This window comes from Lithobates pipiens, unplaced genomic scaffold (genome assembly GCF_037356315.1).
Source record: "Lithobates pipiens isolate NorthernLeopardFrog02 unplaced genomic scaffold, aLitPip1_a1.2 Scaffold_19, whole genome shotgun sequence".
In the NCBI taxonomy this organism is placed as follows: domain Eukaryota; kingdom Metazoa; phylum Chordata; class Amphibia; order Anura; family Ranidae; genus Lithobates; species Lithobates pipiens.
This window is the reverse complement of record NW_027507764.1, coordinates 584,790,965-584,813,786: the sequence shown is the minus strand read 5'-3', so window position 1 is coordinate 584,813,786 and position 22,822 is coordinate 584,790,965. Positions and strand designations below refer to the sequence as shown.

The window sequence follows — 22,822 nt, the reverse complement described above, 5'->3', positions numbered from 1 at the left end:
GAACTGAATTCAAATCCGATAAGTGAAAGGTGCTGGGCCAGGGACAGTTGGGTTGAGTGGAAAGAGGTGGATGATGCTGGGCGTCCTCCAGCCAGGAAATGAGGCGGGTTCTGACTCTTTGCAGCATCTAATGCACATTGGGAGAAGCTGACGGTGAGCGGTGCAATCAGAGGAAGCCGCTCCACTCCAGGAGAGGAGCCAATACACCTGTGCAAGGGGAGGCCGGAGGTCAGATTTAAAGTTTATCTAAAGACAACATTTTGCTGTTAGTTTGAGGTGGTGATGGGTTAGAATCTTTGCCAATATTTTACTTACTGTCTATATCCCCAGTCGGGAGATTCAGCCTCCCTCTTTGTCCTGATAATTACTGTCATGGGGGACAAAATGTGATCAAAGATGTAAAATACAGCCTCTAAGTCCTAAAAGGGGCGAAACGCTTTGAAGGAGTTCTCTACAGGTGAAGAACATGGCTGGATGGGCAGGAGGGGTAGCTGTCCTAGGCACAATGATTTATTGTAGTAGGGATGGGGAAGCCCTGACCCTAACCCTAAGGGAAGGGGGGATGCAGTTTGGCATCATTGGCCTGGGCGCTGTATGACCTTGTCCCAGAATTGGGCATCATTAGGTTCCTCTACTGTCCATTGGTGGAGTTGGAAGACACACAGCAGTATGTCGGGCATGTTCTAGGACAAGCGACTGTCTCTTCCCCCATCGTTGTCTAAGATCTACCCCACTATGGCCATTTATAGAAGGTCATATCACTCCCAACCTAACATGGCCAATAACATTGGGTTTCATCATCTCACTTTTTATACCGGCCATTCTCAACCAGGGTTCCATGGAATCCGGGAGTTCCTTCAGAGTTTGCTAGGGGTTGAGCTGTGGATGATAGACCTCCCATCTGATGGTGTCTGCGTAGTTCTGGGGTCAACGCCACTTGGAAGAACCAGTGGTATGACACCAATGGTCTTTTTAGCTGTCTGTAAGGGTGTGCTTTCCTGATACCACCAATGTAAGGAACATTCTTCCCACTGATCACCAATGTAAGGAACATTCTTCTCACTGATCACCAATGTAAGGAACATTCTTCTCACTGATCACCAATGTAAGGAGCATTCTTCCCACTGATCACCAATGTAAGGAACATTCTTCTCACTGATCACCAATGTAAGGAGCATTCTTCTCACTGATCACCAATGTAAGGAACATTCTTCCCACTGATCACCAATGTAAGGAACATTCTTCTCACTGATCACCAATGTAAGGAACATTCTTCTCACTGATCACCAATGTAAGGAACATTCTTCCCACTGATCACCAATGTAAGGGACATTCTTCTCACTGATCACCAATGTAAGGAACATTCTTCTCACTGATCACCAATGTAAGGAACATTCTTCTCACTGATCACCAATGTAAGGAACATTCTTCCCACTGATCACCAATGTAAGGAACATTCTTCCCACGGATCACCAATGTAAGGAACATTCTTCCCACTGATCACCAATGTAAGGAACATTCTTCTCACTGATCACCAATGTAAGGAACATTCTTCTCACTGATCACCAATGTAAGGAACATTCTTCCCACTGATCACCAATATAAGGAACATTCTTCTCACTGATCACCAATGTAAGGAACATTCTTCCCACTGATCACCAATGTAAGGAACATTCTTCTCACTGATCACCAATGTAAGGAACATTCTTCCCACTGATCACCAATATAAGGAACATTCTTCCCACGGATCACCAATGTAAGGAACATTCTTCTCACTGATCACCAATGTAAGGAACATTCTTCTCACTGATCACCAATGTAAGGAACATTCTTCCCACTGATCACCAATATAAGGAACATTCTTCCCACGGATCACCAATGTAAGGAACATTCTTCTCACTGATCACCAATGTAAGGAACATTCTTCCCACTGATCACCAATGTAAGGAACATTCTTCTCACTGATCACCAATGTAAGGAGCATTCTTCCCACTGATCACCAATGTAAGGAACATTCTTCTCACTGATCACCAATGTAAGGAACATTCTTCTCACTGATCACCAATGTAAGGAACATTCTTCCCACTGATCACCAATGTAAGGAACATTCTTCTCACTGATCACCAATGTAAGGAGCATTCTTCCCACTGATCACCAATGTAAGGAGCATTCTTCCCACTGATCACCAATGTAAGGAACATTCTTCTCACTGATCACCAATGTAAGGAACATTCTTCTCACTGATCACCAATGTAAGGAACATTCTTCCCACTGATCACCAATGTAAGGAACATTCTTCTCACTGATCACCAATGTAAGGAACATTCTTCCCACTGATCACCAATGTAAGGAACATTCTTCTCACTGATCACCAATGTAAGGAGCATTCTTCCCACTGATCACCAATGTAAGGAGCATTCTTCCCACTGATCACCAATGTAAGGAACATTCTTCCCACTGATCACCAATGTAAGGAACATTCTTCCCACTGATCACCAATGTAAGGAACATTCTTCTCACCGATCACCAATGTAAGGGACATTCTTCTCACTGACCACCAATGTAAGGGACATTCTTCTCACTGACCACCAATGTAAGGGACATTCTTCTCACTGACCACCAATGTAAGGGACATTCTTCCCACTGACCACCAATGTAAGGGACATTCTTCCCACTGATCACCAATGTAAGGGACATTCTTCTCACTGACCACCAATGTAAGGGACATTCTTCCCACTGATCACCAATGAATTGGGTTACTCCAAGCCCTGAAAATGATCCTTAGGGTTCATCCAGGATAAGACGTTTAGGAAAGTTTGTTCTATACAGTTATAGGGTCTCAGATGATGAATTGGATACATTCATAAATGATGAATTATGCTGATTTGCCACTTTCTTTTCTTTGCCCAGGGGAACGTTAAAATGGGCGAGTGGACGCAATCATGCCGGGGACTTCAAATTCGGTCAGGAGGACGGGTAAGACCAAATATGAGTGCTAGGAAAAAAAAAAAAAAACTATTAAGTGATTCAAACTTGTGTGGTTTGTGGCACATAATGACCTGGTGTCGCTCTTTATAGCTTTTTTTCATTGACCCCCAGCCGGTATATTAACACACCCCCAAAGGGGAGGGGCCTTGACTCCCTGGGCTCACAGGAATTGGTTTGATTAGCGCCGGCCATCATTCAAACTGGCAGACTACCAGCACCAGATTGCAGAACACTGGAAATGAGGAGAGCGTTGGGAGTCACTTTTTATTGTGTCCAGTGCAGGAAAAAAAAAGAACTACATAATAGGTTCAAACCTACAGGTACATGTGCATGTCCAGCAGCCGGGGGTGTACACATGCTGTGGTAACAGCAGAAATTATACCCCCCTGTCGCTATGCTGCAACCACCCCACAACTCAATGCATGTCATGGTAGTCAGGCATGTAGGAGGTTATAAAACAGGCAGTGAGGAAGTGATACAAGACCTTCTCATCACCTGTTAAATGCTCTCTGAAGAGCGATTTAAGAGTACATCGCTCTTCAGAAAGCACTGCAAATATAAAAAAGGCCCTAACAAACCCTTACTGGAAGCTTCCTATTGTTACCATTTGCAACATTCTCATTATTACCAGCCAGGCCAGTAAAAAAAAGCAGCCAGGCGATGACCCTGATCGCAGGACATGCAAACGGAGGCTCTCAGAGGGTTAACTGAGAATCCTGAGTGTATAAGAGAAGTGAAATTACCATAAGGGAAGAGAAGAGCTCATTATCCTGTACAGTGTTAGTATGAGGACACCACATTTGGCAATCCACTGAACATTACTTACTGCATATGGCACCATCAATTCATGCAGCACTTTAAATGGCGCACATTTCACACCGGTCCCCGTCCTACAGCCCTGTTCACACTGGCATTAGAAGCAAACGCTTGAGGTGCCTTTTTAATGCTCCTCAAGTGTCTAGTAAAGCAGTCTGCAATTGATAATATGGACAGAGCACATATACACTATATTACCAAAAGTATCGGGACACCTGCCTTACATGCACATGAACTTTAATGGCATCCCAGTCTTAGTCTGTAGGGTTCAATATTGAGTTGGCTCCGCCCTTTGCAGCTATAACAGCTTCAACTCTTCTGGGAAGGCCGTCCACCAGGTTTAGGAGATGTGTCTATGGGAATGTTTGACCGTTCTTCCAGAAGTGAATTTGTGAGGTCAGGCACTGATGTTGGGCAAGAAGGCCTGGCTCGCAGTTTCCGCTCTTATTCATCCCAAAGGTGTTCTATCGGGGTGAGGTCAGGACTCTGGGAAGGCCAGTCAAGTTCCTGCACCCCAAACTCGCTTATCCTTGTCTTTATGGACCTTGCTTAGTGCACTGGTTCAAATCATTTGGTGGAGGAGGGATTATGGTGTGGGGGATGTTTATTTCAGGGGTTGGGCTTGGCCCCTCAGTTCCAGTAAAGGGAACTCTTAAGGTGTCAGCTTACCAAAACATTTTGGACAATTTCATGCTCCCAACTTTGTGTGAACAGTTTTGGGGACGGCCCCTTCCTGTTCCAACATGGCTGCCCACCAGTGCACAAAGCAAAGTCCATAAAGACATGGATGGGCGAGTTTGGGGTGGAGGAACTTGCCATGAAATTGTCCAAAATGTCTTGGTATGCTGACTCCTTAAGAGTTCCCTTCAATGGAACGAAGGGGCCAAGACCAACCCCTGAAAACCACCCCCACACCATAATCCCCCCTCCACCAAATGATTTGGACCAGTGCACAAAGCAAGGTCCATAAAGACATGAATGAGCGAGTTTGGGGTGGAGGAAGGATATACACCGATGATGAAACTGGCTGCATGCACTCTGAATATCTCCTAAACTGTGCAAGTTTAGGCAATATTCACAGTACCCACAACCTTATTATAGGCTTACCTGTAGATACAAGTGGTGTAACAGAGTTTACAACAACTTTGAGTGAGATTTGGTAATTGTTGTAGGTTCAGATTAAGATCAGGCTGGAAGGCTCTGCAGACCAGGTCTCTATCGCCTCCCCTGGTTCTGGAGGTCCGTGGAAACTTCTAAAAGCTATTGTGTGGAGCAGAAAGAGGCAGGGTCTAAATATTGATGGGGAACTTTGTGCAATCCTCAGGCAGGAAGCCTGGTGGGACGGTAGGACTGGCCCTTAAATACTGAGAGCCTGGCCAGTCAATGGATGTTGTTGGGTGGAAGAGGAGTGCTGGGGTTGATGTTACGAGGTCTGAGAGGGGACCCCAGGGCTGGGATGGCTCTGTCTCCAGTCTGGAGCGGAGAAGAGGGACCTTCACCACCCTTCAGTCTCATTCGGGAGATGCCCTTTCTAGCTTGGAAAGATCTGTCCAGTAGGAGGCCTGAAGAGTAGTCTTATCCAAGGCAGCAGAATTCAAAGGGACAGTGTGGGTACCTCTGCCTATCGCCCTCAGGGGCCACAAGGGAGAAGGCTGCCAGATGCAATATTTAGCAAGCCTTTATGGGACAGTGCCACAAACTAACCAAGGTAGTCGGGTGGGCCGGTATCTTCTGCAAGTGTTGGGATTAGGAGAGTTTCATCAAGGGGTCATAGAGCTCCTGCAAGTTGTTTTCCCTCAATAATACAACAAAAACAAGCCCGTGGACTGGTTACTGACTCTGTGTGGAAGTTGGAAAATGCAGATTGCCTGGCCGGGCAGGAATAGGGGGACCCAAAATCCAGCTGCCCTCTACGGGGTAGCAATACACAAGAAGTTATTCATTGCTGCAACTGCTTTTCTTCTATCGAAATTTGGCTCCGACACTCCAGGAAGTGTCAATTTTTTCAGGAGCTAATTCATCTTCGTGGGAAGGCACAGACAGAGCTAATGAATGGCAATAACACACAGCAACTTTGCATGTTACCACAAAGCAAGGTAAAATACCAAGCAAGGTGCAAAGTGCATTTGCGTGTGCTGCAGAAAAATGGAGCAGGAGTGATTTCCTGTGTGTTGGGGCACATTCACAATATATGGGCCCCAACAAAGGCGCCACAAAGCACGATAAAGCATGTTGCATTACTGCAGAGGACGTTGGTGTGAACAAGACCTAAGCAGATGTGTTTTTAGATTGCACACATGTGATTATTACACCTTCCCAACTGTGGTGGAACGTTCTCCTTAAGAAACAGTAGGAGGGGCTAAAAAAAAGGTTAGGTTAAAAAAAAAAAAAAAAAAAAAAAAAAGATAGGAGGAGCTAAATAAGCAGGGAGATATATAAGAATGAGGAGAAGTAATGGCGGGTCCTCTGCTCTCCCGGGCAGCATGCTGTATGTCATGTAGGTTCACCCTCGTTTAGTACAGTAAGTGGTGACAACATTGTCTCTCTGTGTTGCAGGTTTGGGATTTGTCTGATCCCCGGCTCGTCCCCGGACAGATACCACTGCTACAAATGTCACTGGAGGAACGGAGCCATGCAGGAATATGGAATCTGTGAGTAAGTACTAATGCAGCCTATGGGGAAAACTGTGTCCTGGGGAGGTAGACATTACTAGCATCAGATGGAGACCCCTTCCACTCCTCCCATTCAACCACCCACCCTTTCTCTGAAAATGATTATTTATTTTTTGAAACTTTAATTATCTAGTATAGGCAAGTGTACCTCTTCCTGTAGGGTTCTGCACTAACACCTATCTAAATGACTCAGAGGATGGATGCTTTCTCCCCTTCTTGCTCTACTATCAGCTGAATTAGCCAGCCTGACAAAAGGTAATTGGCTGGTGCTGGCCTAATAATAATAATAATAATAATAGTAATAAATATAAATAAATAAAATGAATACATAATACAAATAAAAGGTATAAACAAATAATGTTTATATAAATAATGAAATATTTATAAAATATAAACATTTTATACAAATAAAAATATATACTGTACTGTGTATACACTTCTATAAAAAAAAAAAAAAATCAGTTTCACTTGGTTTCTCTGTAACTTTATATATGTTGAAGTATCATAAAAATGAGAACAGAAATATATATATACATATACATGAAAACAAAGTCAATCTGTTTAAATAAGAGACGATTTCCAGCCAAATGATTTATGCCACAATATTTTCACCTTGAAATATGGGAAAAATTTGAAATATATATTTAATATATCTAAAAAAATTATAATATATATATATATATATATATATATATATATATATATATATATATATATATATATATATAAAAATAGGCATTCTAGCATGCAAACATGCTATATTATAAAGAACCCCCATTAGCATATAAGTACCTAATACTGAATTGCCATTTCATCATTTGTAAAGCATGTCATTTTTTTAAATTTTTTATATATAGATAGATACTGTAGATAATTGATATTCTAATATATCAATTTATATTTTAAAATAATATAAAAATAAATACATATAATAATCCATTTAAATACATTTATGAAGTCCAGCATGTACACTGTGCGGTCATAGAATTCTCAGAATACAAAGATCTCAGAAGAAATAAGCATTGTCCTCCATTTTTCATGCAGCTCCCAGAAAACATTGTATGTGCGTATTTTACAGGTACGCAGATGACTCCGTCTACAAGGGATACTTCCAGGATAACAAGCGGCACGGATTTGGGATCCTGGACAATACGGCCTCTAAGACGAACCCATTCAAATACACAGGGAGCTGGGAGAAAGACAAACGGACGGGGTACGGAGTTCGGGAAATCTGCGAAAAGTGAGTGACGTCACACCGAAGTACAAGTGTTGCGCATGCAGAGGTCATTCAAAGGTCAGGTTTCTTCAGACTCGAGGCCCGGGTACCATTCCTTTGGCCCATGAAAGGACACTCTGAACGGATCCGGTCAGCATGGCCAGCCCCAGCAAGGATTGCTTCCAGTGGAGCTCAGCACAGCACATCTTTACTCGTGACCAACACCTTAGACACTGGCGGAAAAACAGTAATGGAAGGGTTTATATAGGGAGTACACTTCTTGCCTTAGGGAGTGCCAGTGTCCATCACCTATCAGTGACCCTATAATCTACATAGTAACTACTATGGCTCTGTGTCCCCTGATGTATGAAAAGAAAAAAAGGGATGTTTTAGTTATACCTCATAGATATAGTTGTACACCTGCTGTGCCCATTATGAGGGGTTCTCACCATCCCTGTGCTGAGTTCTCAGGTCTGTACACCCGCTGTGCCCATTATGAGGGGTTCCCACCATCCCTGTGCTGAGTTCTCAGGTCTGTACACCCGCTGTGCCCATTATGAGGGGTTCCCACCATCCCTGTGCTGAGTTCCCGGGTCTGTACACCCGCTGTGCCCATTATGAGGGGTTCTCACCATCCCTGTGCCGAGTTCACGGGTCTGTACACCCGCTGTGCCCATTATGAGGGGTTCTCACCATCCCTGTGCCGGGTTCCCGGGTCTGTACACCCGCTGTGCCCATTATGAGGGGTTCTCACCATCCCTGTGCCGAGTTCCCGGGTCTGTACACCCGCTGTGCCCATTATGAGGGGTTCTCACCATCCCTGTGCTGGGTTCCCGGGTCTGTACACCAGCTGTGCCCATTATGAGGGGTTCTCACCATCCCTGTGCCGAGTTCCCGGGTCTGTACACCCGCTGTGCCCATTATGAGGGGTTCTCACCATCCCTGTGCTGGGTTCCCGGGTCTGTACACCCGCTGTGCCCATTATGAGGGGTTCTCACCATCCCTGTGCCGAGTTCCCGGGTCTGTACACCCGCTGTGCCCATTATGAGGGGTTCTCACCATCCCTGTGCCGAGTTCCCGGGTCTGTACACCCGCTGTGCCCATTATGAGGGGTTCTCACCATCCCTGTGCCGAGTTCCCGGGTCTGTACACCAGCTGTGCCCATTATGAGGGGTTCTCACCATCCCTGTGCCGAGCTCCCGGGTCTGTACACCAGCTGTGCCCATTATGAGGGGTTCCCACCATCTCTGTGCTGAGTTCCCAGGTCTGTACACCTGCTGTGCCCATTATGAGGGGTTCTCACCATCCCTGTGCCGAGTTCCCGGGTCTGTACACCCGCTGTGCCCATTATGAGGGGTTAATTTTGTTTTATTGAAAATCTTACAAACAACAACTTATATACAATAAAACCATAATAAATAAATAAAAACATATTTACAAAATAATTGAATATAATTATACAAACCAGAAAGAACAAGAACAAAATAAACAGTGCAAAAACAAATTGCGCATTACATAATCCCTATGGGAGAGCCAGACTAAGGAACATCACCGTCACCATGCATGGAGCCTTTTATCAAAATTGTATTTGATCTGAAAATCTAAGGGAGTGAAAGAAGAATACAAAGAAAGCCGCACACCCCGAGATCAACAGGCAGCAGCTACAGAGCCCTGATATTCCTCCACGCCTTTATCCAGGCCTCCTGCTGCCACCTGTCTTTCTCAAGACCCCGAATCTTCCCAACCTCACCCAGAATGTTCTGCACCACCACTTCCACAGGGAGGATTTTACCCCGTAAGGATACCTGACACCGTGCACTCCACGTGAAATAACGGACTACTAAACTAACTAAAAAAAGTGTTTCCAAATCATAATCCCGACGAGTCTGGAAAGCCCCATACACCCACTCTGCATAACTCATATGGGGGAGGAAGGGTATACTCAGAGCCCTCCCCACCCTCTTGTACACCTCTATATTAAAAGGGCACTGAAGTAGAAAGTGATCCATGGACTCCACCACTCCTCCACACTCCACTCTCGGGCAGCCCCGATCACTCATGGAAAGAAACTTCAAGTTGCCCTTCACATATAGTTTTCCATGAAAGGCAAGCCAAGCCTGACCCCTAAACTTCATTGGGATTCTCTCCAAATTAATCAACCGCAAACCCACCCCCAAAACCAGGCTTGGGCAATCCCTCAAGGCCAGTGGCTCGCAAAAAACAGAGCTCATGATCCGCTTCTCAAGAAGTTTCCTTGGAAGAGATCTGACTTCTCCTGCCGTTACTTGCCACTGCCGAAGTATTTTCAAACACGGGGCAACATAAGCCGGGAGCTTATCATGCTTGACCCTCAGGCTTTTCACTGGCCCACCATTTTCCCAGTCTCGCAGAAAGGGCCTAAACCAGGACTGGAAAATACCAACCCACCCAGGCGGTCTCTCTGCCAACATGTTACCAAGATTGTACTTCACAAACATCAGAGAGAAAAAGACTACAGGGTTGATCATCCCTAGACCACCCTCCCGCCTAGAAAGGTAAGTCACATTCCTTTTGACAAGGTTTATTCTGTTCCCCCATAACAGCTGGAAGAAACAAGTATAGATCCTGGTATAGAGAGAAGCTGGCAAAACGCAAACAAAACTGACATATAGAAAAATCGGAATCAGGTAAGTCTTGATCAGATCAACCTTTTCCCTCAAGGAAAGCTGCCAACCTTTCCAGCTTGCCACCTTGGCATCGGCATTCTCCAGCCTGTTCACCCAATTTGCATGACCATAGTCACCTGGGCCAAATTCAATGCCTAGAACTCTAATTTTTTGCTGGGGCTCCGGGAAGTCATCCGGGAGAACAAAGCTCTCACCTTCCACGCCCATCCAGAAAGCTTCACACTTGTCCTGGTTGACCTTTGAACCTGATGCCTCTGAATACTGCGTTATTACTGAGACCACCTCCTGCGCCTCTCCAGTCCCAGAGACAAAAACAGAAACATCATCAGCATAGGCCACAACTTTCAAAGGAGGCTCACCAGCGATGCCCAAAGGTACCCCACACAATGGCCCATTCTCCAGCCTTCTGACGAAGGGGTCGATTGCAAATGCATATAACAGAGGACTCAATGGGCACCCCTGACGCACACCTGAGCCAACCACAAAGGGTTGCCCGACCCAACCATTAACTAGCGGAAAGCTTTCAGCCCCTTTGTACAAAATCTTGAGCCAATCAATGAAACCCCCCCCCAGGCCATATCTGCCAAGAAGGAGCCATAAGTACTCATGATTAACCCTATCAAAGGCCTTAGCCTGATCCAATGTCAGCAAAAATTTACCCCAACCAGCAGCCCTACAACGCTCCAAGGCCTCCCGGACGGCTAACACTGCTGAGAAAGTGCTTCTACCTTGGACCGAACAGTGCTGGTGGTGGGATAACAAACTGCCTGCCACTGGCGATAATCGCCAGAAAAAAATCTTTGCCAGTATCTTTCTATCGACATTAAGAAGGCTAATGGGGCGCCAATTCTCAATAATCGAAGGATCTTTACCCTTTGACAGAAGGATCACTGCAGATTGCCTCATGGAGGGAGGGAGAGAACCCTCCTGCAAACAGCTATTAAAAACCTCCGCAAGGTAGGGAGCCAGGATCGTCTTAAAACATTTATAAAACTCAGCTGTCAACCCATCTGGCCCTGGCGTTTTCTTGATGGCCAGTTTATCAATAGCCTGGACTACCTCATCTGCAGTGATTTCATCTGTCAAATTCATCAAAGGAACATTACTCTCCAGTCCTGGTGTAGAGTCCAAAAAACCCAACATCCTTGTCCGATCAAGGTTCCTTCCTCCCAGGAGATCGGCATAGTATGACCTGACAACCTCCAGGATCCCTGACCTAGACTTCGTCAGGGAGCCCGTACTGTCCTTCAGGCCATGGACCGTCTTAACTGCTACGCTCTGTTTACAGTTCTGGTAAGGGTCAGGCGAATGGTATTTCCCGTAATCCCTCTCCTGAACCAAAGAGGCGTGCCGGTCATATTCATGTCTCCTAAGGAGGAGCTTCACCTCAGAGATCGCCCCAGAATCTCCTCCATTCGAAACAAGGCGGTCAAGTTTCCTCCGCAAACGCTGGTAGGTGATATACTTATCTCGCTGCTTCTTTCTTCCTATGGCCTTGAAAAGCCTAACAGTCCGCTGTTTTACAAGCTCCCACCATTCTGACTTGCTGTTGCAAAAGTCTAGGATCGTTACCTGTGCTTGAAAAAAGTCCTCAAAGGATTGTCTTACTCTCTCGTCTTCCAGGAGGGCCGAATTCAATCTCCAGATACCCCTCCCCCTAGGTGGCATGTCTGAGGCATTCAGAGTCACAGATAGAATACAGTGATCAGAAAACTCCACTGCCCGGCACACAGGTGCCGAAAAAGCAGAGTCTCCCTTTAAAAAAAAACCTATCTATCCTACTCTGACTACTACCTCTCTGAAAAGTGAACCCCGTGCTGTCTGGGCAACGCTTAATGTGCGCATCTACCAGACCTGCTTCCCTAACTATCGCATTGAGAAAAAGGGTGTCATAGCCCAGCTTATCTCTGAAACCTCTCCTGTCTTTAGACCTAGTAATGGTGTTGAAATCACCTCCAAAGATAACCTGCTGGGCCGTAAAAAGAAAAGGCTTAATCTTTGTAAAGAGGCATTTCCTGTCCCACTTCGTCTGGGGACCATAGATGTTAATCAGGCGCAAGTCCTGCCCCCTCACAGAGACGTCCAAGACCATGCATCTCCCAATCTCTACCTCAATTACCCGCCGGCACGTTACCATACCAGAAAAAAGGACTGCAACCCCGCTGTAAGGCTCGGCCGCAAGAGACCAAAATGAGGGACCACGTCTCCACTCCCTCTTTGCCAGATGTATATCAGCCAGACTATTCAGATGGGTCTCTTGTAAAAACAAAATGTCAGCATCAAACTCGCTGAGCAAAAATAAGGCCATATGACGAGCGCTTACTGATCTCAAGCTGGCAACATTAATGGTTGCCACTTTTATCGGAGTGGGAACTGCCATTAGGGTAATTGAGGCAGACGTTTCTTAGCCTGACTACTCCCTCTGCCTGGAGAACCAGCACGCTTTGTTGCGCCCTGGCACTCATCATCCATGGAGGACGCTGAACTGAACGAGTCCCAATCATCATCATCATCATCGTCCGACAGGACCTTAAACTTATTTTCCAAAGGCAAAACTACAGGATTTAAGGGAACTGAACCCCTTTTTTTCCTTCTTTTGCCCCTCCTCCTCCTATCCTCCAACCACTCCATATCATCTTTGGATAAACCACAACCAGCCTCCCCACACCTATCCTCCCCTTCAACCCCCTCCCCCCCACTCTCCCTTCCCTTATCTACCACCAGGCCAGCCTCCCCACTATTTTCCCCACTCCTCTGGCCCCCACGATCTGCAATAGGAACCCTGCAGCGTCGGGGGAGGGGGACTGGCACCACACCTGATGCACCAGCCTCAGCACCTCTTGCTGCCTCTGCAATTTTAGAAGACACAGAAGGATAAGACACAGAAGGATTGGACACATTCTTGGCAACTGAAACTTTACATACAGGCTGGGCGGACACAGACACATTGGGTACTGGCACAGACTGGGAGGACACAGACACATTGGGTACTGGCACAGACTGGGGAACCACAGACTGGGGAGACACGGACCCATTGGGTATGGGCACAGACTGGGGAGACACAGACACATTGGGTATTGGCACAGACTGGGGAGACACATTGGGTATGGGCACAGACTCCGATGGAATCACAGGCCCTCCAGCTGATGAGCTCTGCGCATCCTCCATGTCCAGACGGAAAAACTCCCTCATGAGCTCAGGCTTATTGTGCATTGCCTCAGGACACTGACTATAAGGATGTCCCACTGCATTGCACAGATTACATCTTATAATATTACAATCCTTTGCCAAATGTCCTATACCCTGACACAGGGAGCACTTCATCACTGGACAGGAGGATGCAAGATGCCCTTTATCTCCACATTTATTGCAGAGCTTTGGCTGGCCCGGGTAGAAGATGGTCAGCCTGTCCCTCCCCAGGAAAGCTGAGGATGGCAGATGCTGGACAACATTATCAATAACCTTTAGTTTCAGCTGCACAGACCATCCCCCTGTCCATATTCCCCGATCGTCCAAAATCTTTCTCAGGGGGCTCAGGACGTCCCCATACCTCCTCAACCATACAGTCAGATCCCCTTGGGGTATAGATTCATTGCGCACAAGTATTGTCACCATCTTAATGAGGGGCTGGCGGGATATAAGTTTGGGGATGAGCCCTTTCCAGTCCGGCAGCCCCTACACACGTGTTCAAACTTCTCCCAAAATATGTCCAGAGACTCGGGACGGATAAAGGACAAATCATATTCATAGGAACCTGCCGGACTGATCAGGGCGAAGATATCCGCAGGCCTAAACCCCATCTGCAGGATTTTATCCACCACCACCCTCCTATGTGGGGGGTTTCCATCGCCTTCCCATTTCAATTGTACAACATTCCTCCTTTTAAACAGGGAGAAAGATAAAATGTCCCCATGCTCCCTCCCTGCTTGTTCCCCCTTCCCAGAACCTGTGGCAGCAACACCAGCATAAGTTTTTCTTCCAGCTTTTGCAGTCTTGTCCTCAGATACATTCAAACCTGCTGGCAGAGAGTGTGAATCAGCTGGGATAGCAGTCTTCTGATTAGCAGGACCCACCCCCTCCCCCGAACACTCAGCTTCAATCCTGGGAGCCATCGCAGTCTTGGCTGCTGCAGACTCCTGGAGAGCTGTAGTACTACTGCTCCCAGCATCTCCTCCACCATTCACAGGAACAGTCGCTGTGCCTGGTCCAGGCAAAGTCTCTGTATTGTCCATGGACCTCTCTGCAGACTGAAGCTGACAGTTATTAGCAGATGTATTTGCTTGCAGTACATTGTCTATGGTTCTGGGCTGACTGTCTGCAGTACCACAACCCTCAGCAGGCCCATTGTTATTAAAGATCCCACCATCCTGCACACACACTGTACCTGCACCTGCTCTCTCCACAGGACTTTCTTTCACAGGGCTAGGAACGGTGTCCATCTTCTCCTCACCTTCCTGGGGAGCTGAATCTGGACTGGACTCCAGTTTGTTGATCAGATGCAGCATGTCAGAACCTTCAACCTCCGGCTCAGATGTTCCATATTGCTGGGGAGGGAAGGGGACAGAGGCCTCCGCCATTGAGGGCTCAGCAGGTGTCTGAGATGTTGAAGAGCTGGGCTCATCCTCCGGGCCCACTTTCTCACTCTCTGCTTCCATCTCCTCGCTCTCCATGCAGGAAGAAGCTCCTTTCCTCATTTGATTAAATCGCTCCTCATTTTTATATTTTTCTTTAAAAGCTCCACTATTCTCCTTCAGAGAACTCACCAATTCCTTCTGCTTCCGCAGAGCTTGTTCCAGGTCCTTCAATTCAGGCCTTAGAGCCGGTCTCTTCTTACTGAAGACTTTGGCACAAATCTGCTTCTTCTTTTTAAATTCAGCTTTCAAAGCTCCCAACTTCTCCTCTTCCTTCTCAATCCGCTTCAGCGTTTCCACAATCCTCCGTCTAAAGGCAGACAGAGATTCATCCTTCCTTGGGCCAGGCCCAGAATCTTCCGCAGGTTGAGGCCTATCCAGGGGGCCCCCGCCAGGGTCCTCCCCAGGATCCAGCATCCTTCCTGGGGCAGAGGAGTAACTCTAGCCCCTGGTCTCTGGAAGCACAGGAGCAAAGGAACTAGCAACCTCTCACCTCGCTGTCAAGGAGAGGAATGGCAGTTTCCCACCATCCCTGTGCTGGGTTCCCGGGTCTGTACACCCGCTGTGCCCATTATGAGGGGTTCTCACCATCCCTGTGCCGAGTTCCCGGGTCTGTACACCCGCTGTGCCCATTATGAGGGGTTCTCACCATCCCTGTGCTGGGTTCCCGGGTCTGTACACCCGCTGTGCCCATTATGAGGGGTTCTCACCATCCCTGTGCCGAGTTCCCGGGTCTGTACACCCGCTGTGCCCATTATGAGGGGTTCTCACCATCCCTGTGCCGAGTTCCCGGGTCTGTACACCAGCTGTGCCCATTATGAGGGGTTCTCACCATCCCTGTGCCGAGCTCCCGGGTCTGTACACCAGCTGTGCCCATTATGAGGGGTTCCCACCATCTCTGTGCTGAGTTCCCAGGTCTGTACACCTGCTGTGCCCATTATGAGGGGTTCTCACCATCCCTGTGCCGAGCTCCCGGGTCTGTACACCAGCTGTGCCCATTATGAGGGGTTCTCACCATCCCTGTGCCGAGCTCCCGGGTCTGTACACCAGCTGTGCCCATTATGAGGGGTTCCCACCATCTCTGTGCTGAGTTCCCAGGTCTGTACACCTGCTGTGCCCATTATAAGGGGTTCTCACCATCCCTGTGCCGAGTTCCCGGGTCTGTACACCCGCTGTGCCCATTATGAGGGGTTCTCACCATCCCTGTGCTGGGTTCCCGGGTCTGTACACCAGCTGTGCCCATTATGAGGGGTTCTCACCATCCCTGTGCTGAGTTCCCGGGTCTGTACACCCGCTGTGCCCATTATGAGGGGTTCTCACCATCCCTGTGCCGAGTTCCCAGGTCTGTACACCCGCTGTGCCCAAGCGGCACGGATTTGGGATCCTGGACAATACGGCCTCTAAGACGAACCCATTCAAATACACAGGGAGCTGGGAGAAGGACAAACGGACGGGGTACGGAGTTCGGGAAATCTGCGAAAAGTGAGTGACGTCACACCGAAGTACAAGTGTTGCGCATGCAGAGGTCATTCAAAGGTCAGGTTTCTTCAGACTCGAGGCCCGGGTACCATTCCTTTGGCCCATGAAAGGACACTCTGAACGGATCCGGTCAGCATGGCCAGCCCCAGCAAGGATTGCTTCCAGTGGAGCTCAGCACAGCACATCTTTACTCGTGACCAACACCTTAGACACTGGCGGAAAAACAGTAATGGAAGGGTTTATATAGGGAGTACACTTCTTGCCTTAGGGAGTGCCAGTGTCCATCACCTATCAGTGACCCTATAATCTACATAGTAACTACTATGGCTCTGTGTCCCCTGATGTATGAAAAGAAAAAAAGGGATGTTTTAGTTATACCTCATAGATATAGTTGTACACCTGCTGTGCCCATTATGAGGGGTTCTCACCATCCCTGTGCTGAGTTCTCAGGTCTGTACACCCGCTGTGCCCATTATGAGGGGTTCCCACCATCCCTGTGCTGAGTTCTCAGGTCTGTACACCCGCTGTGCCCATTATGAGGGGTTCCCACCATCCCTGTGCTGAGTTCCCGGGTCTGTACACCCGCTGTGCCCATTATGAGGGGTTCTCACCATCCCTGTGCCGAGTTCACGGGTCTGTACACCCGCTGTGCCCATTATGAGGGGTTCTCACCATCCCTGTGCCGGGTTCCCGGGTCTGTACACCCGCTGTGCCCATTATGAGGGGTTCTCACCATCCCTGTGCCGAGTTCCCGGGTCTGTACACCCGCTGTGCCCATTATGAGGGGTTCTCACCATCCCTGTGCTGGGTTCCCGGGTCTGTACACCAGCTGTGCCCATTATGAGGGGTTCTCACCATCCCTGTGCCGAGTTCCCGGGTCTGTACACCCGCTGTGCCCATTATGAGGGGTTCTCACCATCCCTGTGCTGGGTTCCCGGGTCTGTACACCCGCTGTGCCCATTATGAGGGGTTCTCACCATCCCTGTGCCGAGTTCCCGGGTCTGTACACCCGCTGTGCCCATTATGAGGGGTTCTCACCATCCCTGTGCTGGGTTCCCGGGTCTGTACACCCGCTGTGCCCATTATGAGGGGTTCTCACCATCCCTGTGCTGAGTTCCCAGGTCTGTACACCCGCTGTGCCCATTATGAGGGGTTCCCACCATCTCTGTGCTGAGTTCCCAGGTCTGAACACAACCTTTCCTTGAGGAAAGATTGTGATTGACTGCTATATGTGAAAAAATCTGTTCATATGTATATCTGTTGTGTATATATAAGGTGTATACACCGATCAGTCATAACACTGGCAGGTAAAGCACGGTATGTTTCAGCTTCATGTCTGAAGTTCTTCTTCTGGTCCCTGAGAGATTCTTCTTGTTTTGTGTCCTCAGGGGGGAGAAATACATCGGAATGTGGCTGGAGGACCAGAGACACGGCCCCGGGATCGTCGTCTTCGACACCGGCTGCTGCTACCAGGGAACGTTCAACTCCAACAAATTAGTGGTATGTAAATATCCGCAATGGAGTGTCAGCTTAAGGATCACAACTGAGTTCAACCTTCACTAGGATTCTATCTATAATTCAGTCTGTAGAGTGTAAGCTCCTCTGGTACAGAGACTGATGTGACTGGCTCAGTGTTCTCTGTACAGCGCTGCGGTATATGTCAGAGCTATACAAATGTACAATAATAGTGTGTGACTGTGAGGGGGCATTAGAGTGCAAGCTCCTCTGGTGCAGGCCGTTACACTTTCATTCTTTTATCCAGGGTTCCGGGGTTCTTATTACAGAGGACGGCACTGTATATGAGGGGGAATTCACCGAGGAATGTTCACTGGCTGGAAAAGTAAGTCCTCTTTTAAAAAACATATCTTATAATAAATGATAGAGAGTACAGATGGCGACGCTCCCCTCCCCCATAGTCATTTATAAAGGTTTAATACTAATGTGAAACCCAACTGAACTTTTCATTTAAATTGGCTAAATATATTCCTGGTGTATCAAAATAAAAGGTGCACAAAGTCTTTTTTTATGATTTTTTTTTTTTTAAGAGAGCAGCCAAAGCCTGAGTACAAAAGCCTTTCCCCCCCCTGGCAGCATGCTGCAGAAAAGGTTCCTTTCTGTCTGTAAGCAGTGGTCTCTCTGCAGAAGTCCAACACTGCCGCTGATGTGTCAGACCTATATTTCCCCAGTACAGCTCACGCTCACTGACAACTCATGGTGCTCCCGGGCAATAGGAGAAGATTATGGTGCCCTCGGGCAATAGGAGATTATCGGGCCCCTGGGCAATAGGAGAAGATTATGGGGCCCCCGGGCAATGGGAGATTATGAGGACCCTGGGCAATAGAAGATTATGGGGCCCTGGGCAATAGGAGATTATGGGGCCCCTGGGCAATAGGAGATTATGAGGCCCCTGGGCAATAGGAGATTATGAGGCCCCTGGGCAACAGGAGATTATGGAGCCCCCAGGCAATAGGAGAAGATTATGAGGACCCTGGGCAATAGGAGAAGATTATGGGGCCCTGGGCAATAGGAGAAGATTATGGGGCCCCCGGGCAATAGGAGAAGATTATGGTGCCCCTGGGCAATAGGAGATTATGGGGCCACACAGTATTCTAACACACACATACAGTATACACACACACAGTATTCTAACACACACACATACAGTATACACGCACCTACAGTATACACACACACATACAGTATACAAACACACACACACACACAACATACATACACACACTGAAAAGGTACGGGAGAGGCAGCTATAATCTTGTGATTTTTAAGAAAAAACACAGATTTTTACATACTGTCCCTGGTTTTATTGAGGCTGGCAACCCTGATGGTGCCCCTTAGTGGCATGGGGCCCTCGGGCAGTGCCCGAGTGCCCGGATGGTCAGTCCGCCCCTGCTCATGCTCCATACTGACTGGAGTGCTCTAGCTCTAACTCAGCAGGGGCTTGTCAGACCTCTGCAGAGAGATCGCTGCTTTCCCACAGCAAGCATCCTTTATTACATCATGATGGCAGAGGATGGGCCTTTATGCTCAGGCTGTGGCTACATTTAAAGGAAACTAACAGTTTGCATACATTTTATTTCGATGAATGTTTTATTGATGATGAACGAGGAATTTTTTTAGCTGGTTGAAACTGCAAGCCCAGTGTGCTGACCATGTCCTCCTGTGGTTCTCATATACATTTTGCGCCCATATAAAATATTAATGATAAAAAGGAAAATGTCTTAATTTCAAATGCCGCTGATGTAATTAAAGTACAGAAATCAGTTGAGTCTGTAAGAATCCTCCCAGGACTCTCGGGGTTAATTCGGGAAAATACAGCCTATCACATTTGTCGGTGAAGGTTCTCCTGTATCCAGGTCATTGTCATCTAGTAGTCGGTCACATTGAACTGGACTCTGCAGCTTTCATTAAAAGAATCCGGGTGATCCTGCCGCCGCCGCCGCCTCCTCCTCGTTCAGGCACTTCCTGTTACCTGGGTGACAACGCTCTGTCCTGTCTCCAGTTTGTGCTCCTGTGTTGTCACCCTGTGACCTGGGCCCATCAAGAAATAAGCCCAGAGAAATAGCATGTAGACAAGAAGTTGCTGGAAAGAGGCTGCATTGGATCAGCAGCAAAAAAAGATTGGCAATTTTATGCAATTTTTTTTTTTGTGTGTGGCACATCCAGTATTTAAAACTAAAAAAACAAAAACCCCTAATGGTGGACTTTTAAGGCACATACAAGATAGAGGAGTATATAGAGTCTAAAAATAGCTTAATATATAGTATCATAAAAACGAATACCAGAAGGAATGCGTTAACAGTGTACTCACCAATGTACATACAGCAGTCTACAGAACTCTTGTGTCCTACGCGTTTCGGAGCACCCGTGTCTCCTTCCTCAGGGGGTGAGTATTTAGCAAAAGAGATTTCTATTCAAAAGACAAATAACATATTGAAGTATATTGAAAAGTGAAGCAAAAATATACATAACCATATACAGTGCTCAGTTTTCGTATTTTACACTTAGGTATTTAGGTGAGGTACTAAATAGACATTCCATGGTATTGCGGTTAAAAAAACAACAGAAAAAAAAGGGGGACAGGTATGCCAGGCAGTTTCTTGACTTCAAAAGCTCCCAGTAAAGTTGTTCTCTAAGATGTTAAGCATAAAGAGATTGGAGAAGAGGGGATTTCTGTTGGGAGGGGGAATTTGGGGATAAGAATTGTTCTAGGAAGGTAAATTTGTGTGGGGGGTGTTAGAAGTGGTGATTTAGGGGGATTTGTGTTGGGTGGGGGGATGAAGTAGGAGGATTTGTGTTAGGAGAGGGGATTGGGAGGGGGGTTGTGCTAGAAGAAATGATATAATATAGAGGATGGGGGAATTGTTCTAGGAGGGGAAATTTCTTTTTGGGGGGGGGGGGGTGCTAGCAGGAATGACTGGGGGGGCTATTCATGCTAGGAGGAGGGATGGAGGGGGATTTGTGCTGGGAGGGGGGATTTGGAGGGGGAATGTGTACTCGAAGGGGAAATTTGAGAGGTTTTTGCTAGGAGGGGTGATTGGGGGATATTCGTGCTAGGAGGAGGGATGGGGGAAATTTGTGCTGGGAGGGGGTATTTGGAGCGGGGAAGAGGATGTGTACTCGAAGGGGAAGTTTGGAGGTAGAGGATTTGTGCTAGGAGGGGTGATTTTTTTTGGGGGGTGCACATTTGTTCTGGGAGGATTTGGTGTATGGGGGTAGGGGAAATGAGCTAGGAGGGGAAATATGTATTTTGGGGTGGGGGGGGGATATGTGCTAGTAGGGACAGTTGGGGGGTTATTCGTGCTAGGAGGAGGGATGGCGGGGGATTCATTCTGGGAGGGGGATTTAGAAGGGGGAGGGGATGTGTACTAGGAGGTGGGGATTATTTTTTTTGGGCGGGGCACATTTGTGCTGTTGGATTTGGGGGGATGGGGGGGCAAAGACTTGTGCTGGGTGGGGGGATTTCAGCAGGAGGGTGGATCTGTACTGGGAGGAGGGGCAACTTATGCTTGGGGGTAAGCATGCAGATTAGTGCTTAATTTTTTTTTTGGGGGGGGGGGGGATTTCTGGTGACCTATAATGCTCATACATCTTGGGGTGGGAGGCAAAGTTTGGCATGTCTTCCCTGGTCTCTAGATGACCCTGTCCCAGCACTGGTCACAATCTATGTTTGTCAAAGTCTGCCACTATTCTAATCTGCTTATCAGTCCCGGTCCCCGTCTGTCGGTCCCGATCCCCACCTGTCGGTCCCGATCCCCACCTGTCAGACCCGGTCCCCACCTGTGTGGGGGGTGAGTTATTATAGGAAGTCATTGACCTATTTTATATTTCTTGTTAGGGAAAACTAACATTCACCAATGGATTCACTCTGGTGGGAACCTTCAACAAGTCTGCCAACTACGGCCTCCAGACCCAGGGCGTCCTCAGCACCGCCAGCGACTTCCAGAATGAAATCGTGAAACAGAAATAGTAAGTGAGGAACACCAAACTGAGAGAGCATAGGATCGCCACTGCTGACCTCTCCTCTGAAAATACCAGTTCCCTGGCTGCTGTGCTGATAGAGCAGCTGCAGTACTTCCTAATTCGCTGACCCGAAACAATTCTACACAAGTTCTGACTTTGACTCTGATTTGTATTTCTGTTGTGGGGCAATGACTCAGAAAGTATATACGGCAACTGCCAGGCAAATACATTTTACTTAGTAAAGATCGATATCTGACATTTCAATGATGGAATGTAAATACTATTGTTTGATGGCTAACACAGCACAACTACCTGAGAGTGTGTGTGTGTGTGTATATATCTCTATATAGATAGATAGATAGATAGATAGATAGATAGATAGATAGATAGATAGATAGATAGATAGAACACCAGGTCCTCTTTTTATTAATTTATTATACAACACTGACATCTAGTGGTAGGATTGTAGAAACACAACGTTACAGGATTTAGGTTAAAGCTATTAATGCGGCAGACCTGGCCTCTTCTGGCACTTTTTTTTAAATTAAAAATCTGTAATTTTTGCTAGGAACTTACTTATTAACCTCCCCCCCCCCCCCCCCCCCCAACATGTTTTTTTTTTTTAGCAAAGACCCTAGAAAATAAAATGGCGGTTGTTGCAACTTTGTTATGTTGCATGTCATTTGCGCAACGTTTTTTAAAACGCAATTTTTTTGGGGAAAAAATACACTTTTTTTATTATTTAAACGAATCGAATATGTAACCTAATTTTTGGGTAAAGTATAAAAGATGATGTTACGCCAAGTGAATCAATACCTAATATGTCACGCTTTAAAATAACGCTCGTGGAATGGCGACACACTACAGTACTTAAAA

The 22,822-nt window shown here is 47.2% G+C and overlaps 2 protein-coding genes across 13 annotated transcripts in view; one reads left to right on the top strand and one right to left on the bottom strand.

The window, feature by feature from the left end:
• LOC143997731 (uncharacterized) overlaps nucleotides 1–22,822 on the bottom strand; it is a 253,375-nt gene that overhangs the window by 94,361 nt on the left and 136,192 nt on the right. For 3 of the 9 annotated variants that reach the window (XM_077493521.1, XM_077493518.1, XM_077493517.1), the window contains 2 exons: nucleotides 20,295–20,393; nucleotides 19,555–20,077 (listed from right to left, as the gene is read on the bottom strand). The exons of 2 other annotated variants lie outside the window; for them this stretch is intronic. In XM_077493521.1, the coding sequence (XP_077349647.1) occupies nucleotides 19,938–20,077; nucleotides 20,295–20,393 (239 nt within the window). In that variant the 3' untranslated portion in view covers nucleotides 19,555–19,937. Of the gene's footprint in view, nucleotides 1–14,042; nucleotides 16,681–19,554; nucleotides 20,078–20,294; nucleotides 20,394–22,822 lie in introns of those variants that run through there. 4 more of the 9 variants (XR_013277724.1, XR_013277723.1, XM_077493519.1 and 1 more) reach the window with 2 other exon arrangements.
• Nucleotides 1–22,822, top strand: part of LOC143997727 (ALS2 C-terminal-like protein) — a 197,452-nt gene that overhangs the window by 142,634 nt on the left and 31,996 nt on the right. For all 4 annotated transcript variants that reach the window (XM_077493510.1, XM_077493511.1, XM_077493508.1 and 1 more), the window contains exons 12-17: nucleotides 2,911–2,976; nucleotides 6,361–6,459; nucleotides 7,555–7,716; nucleotides 17,857–17,968; nucleotides 18,231–18,308; nucleotides 21,822–21,952. In XM_077493510.1, the coding sequence (XP_077349636.1) occupies nucleotides 2,911–2,976; nucleotides 6,361–6,459; nucleotides 7,555–7,716; nucleotides 17,857–17,968; nucleotides 18,231–18,308; nucleotides 21,822–21,952 (648 nt within the window). The remainder of the gene's footprint in view (nucleotides 1–2,910; nucleotides 2,977–6,360; nucleotides 6,460–7,554; nucleotides 7,717–17,856; nucleotides 17,969–18,230; nucleotides 18,309–21,821; nucleotides 21,953–22,822) is intronic.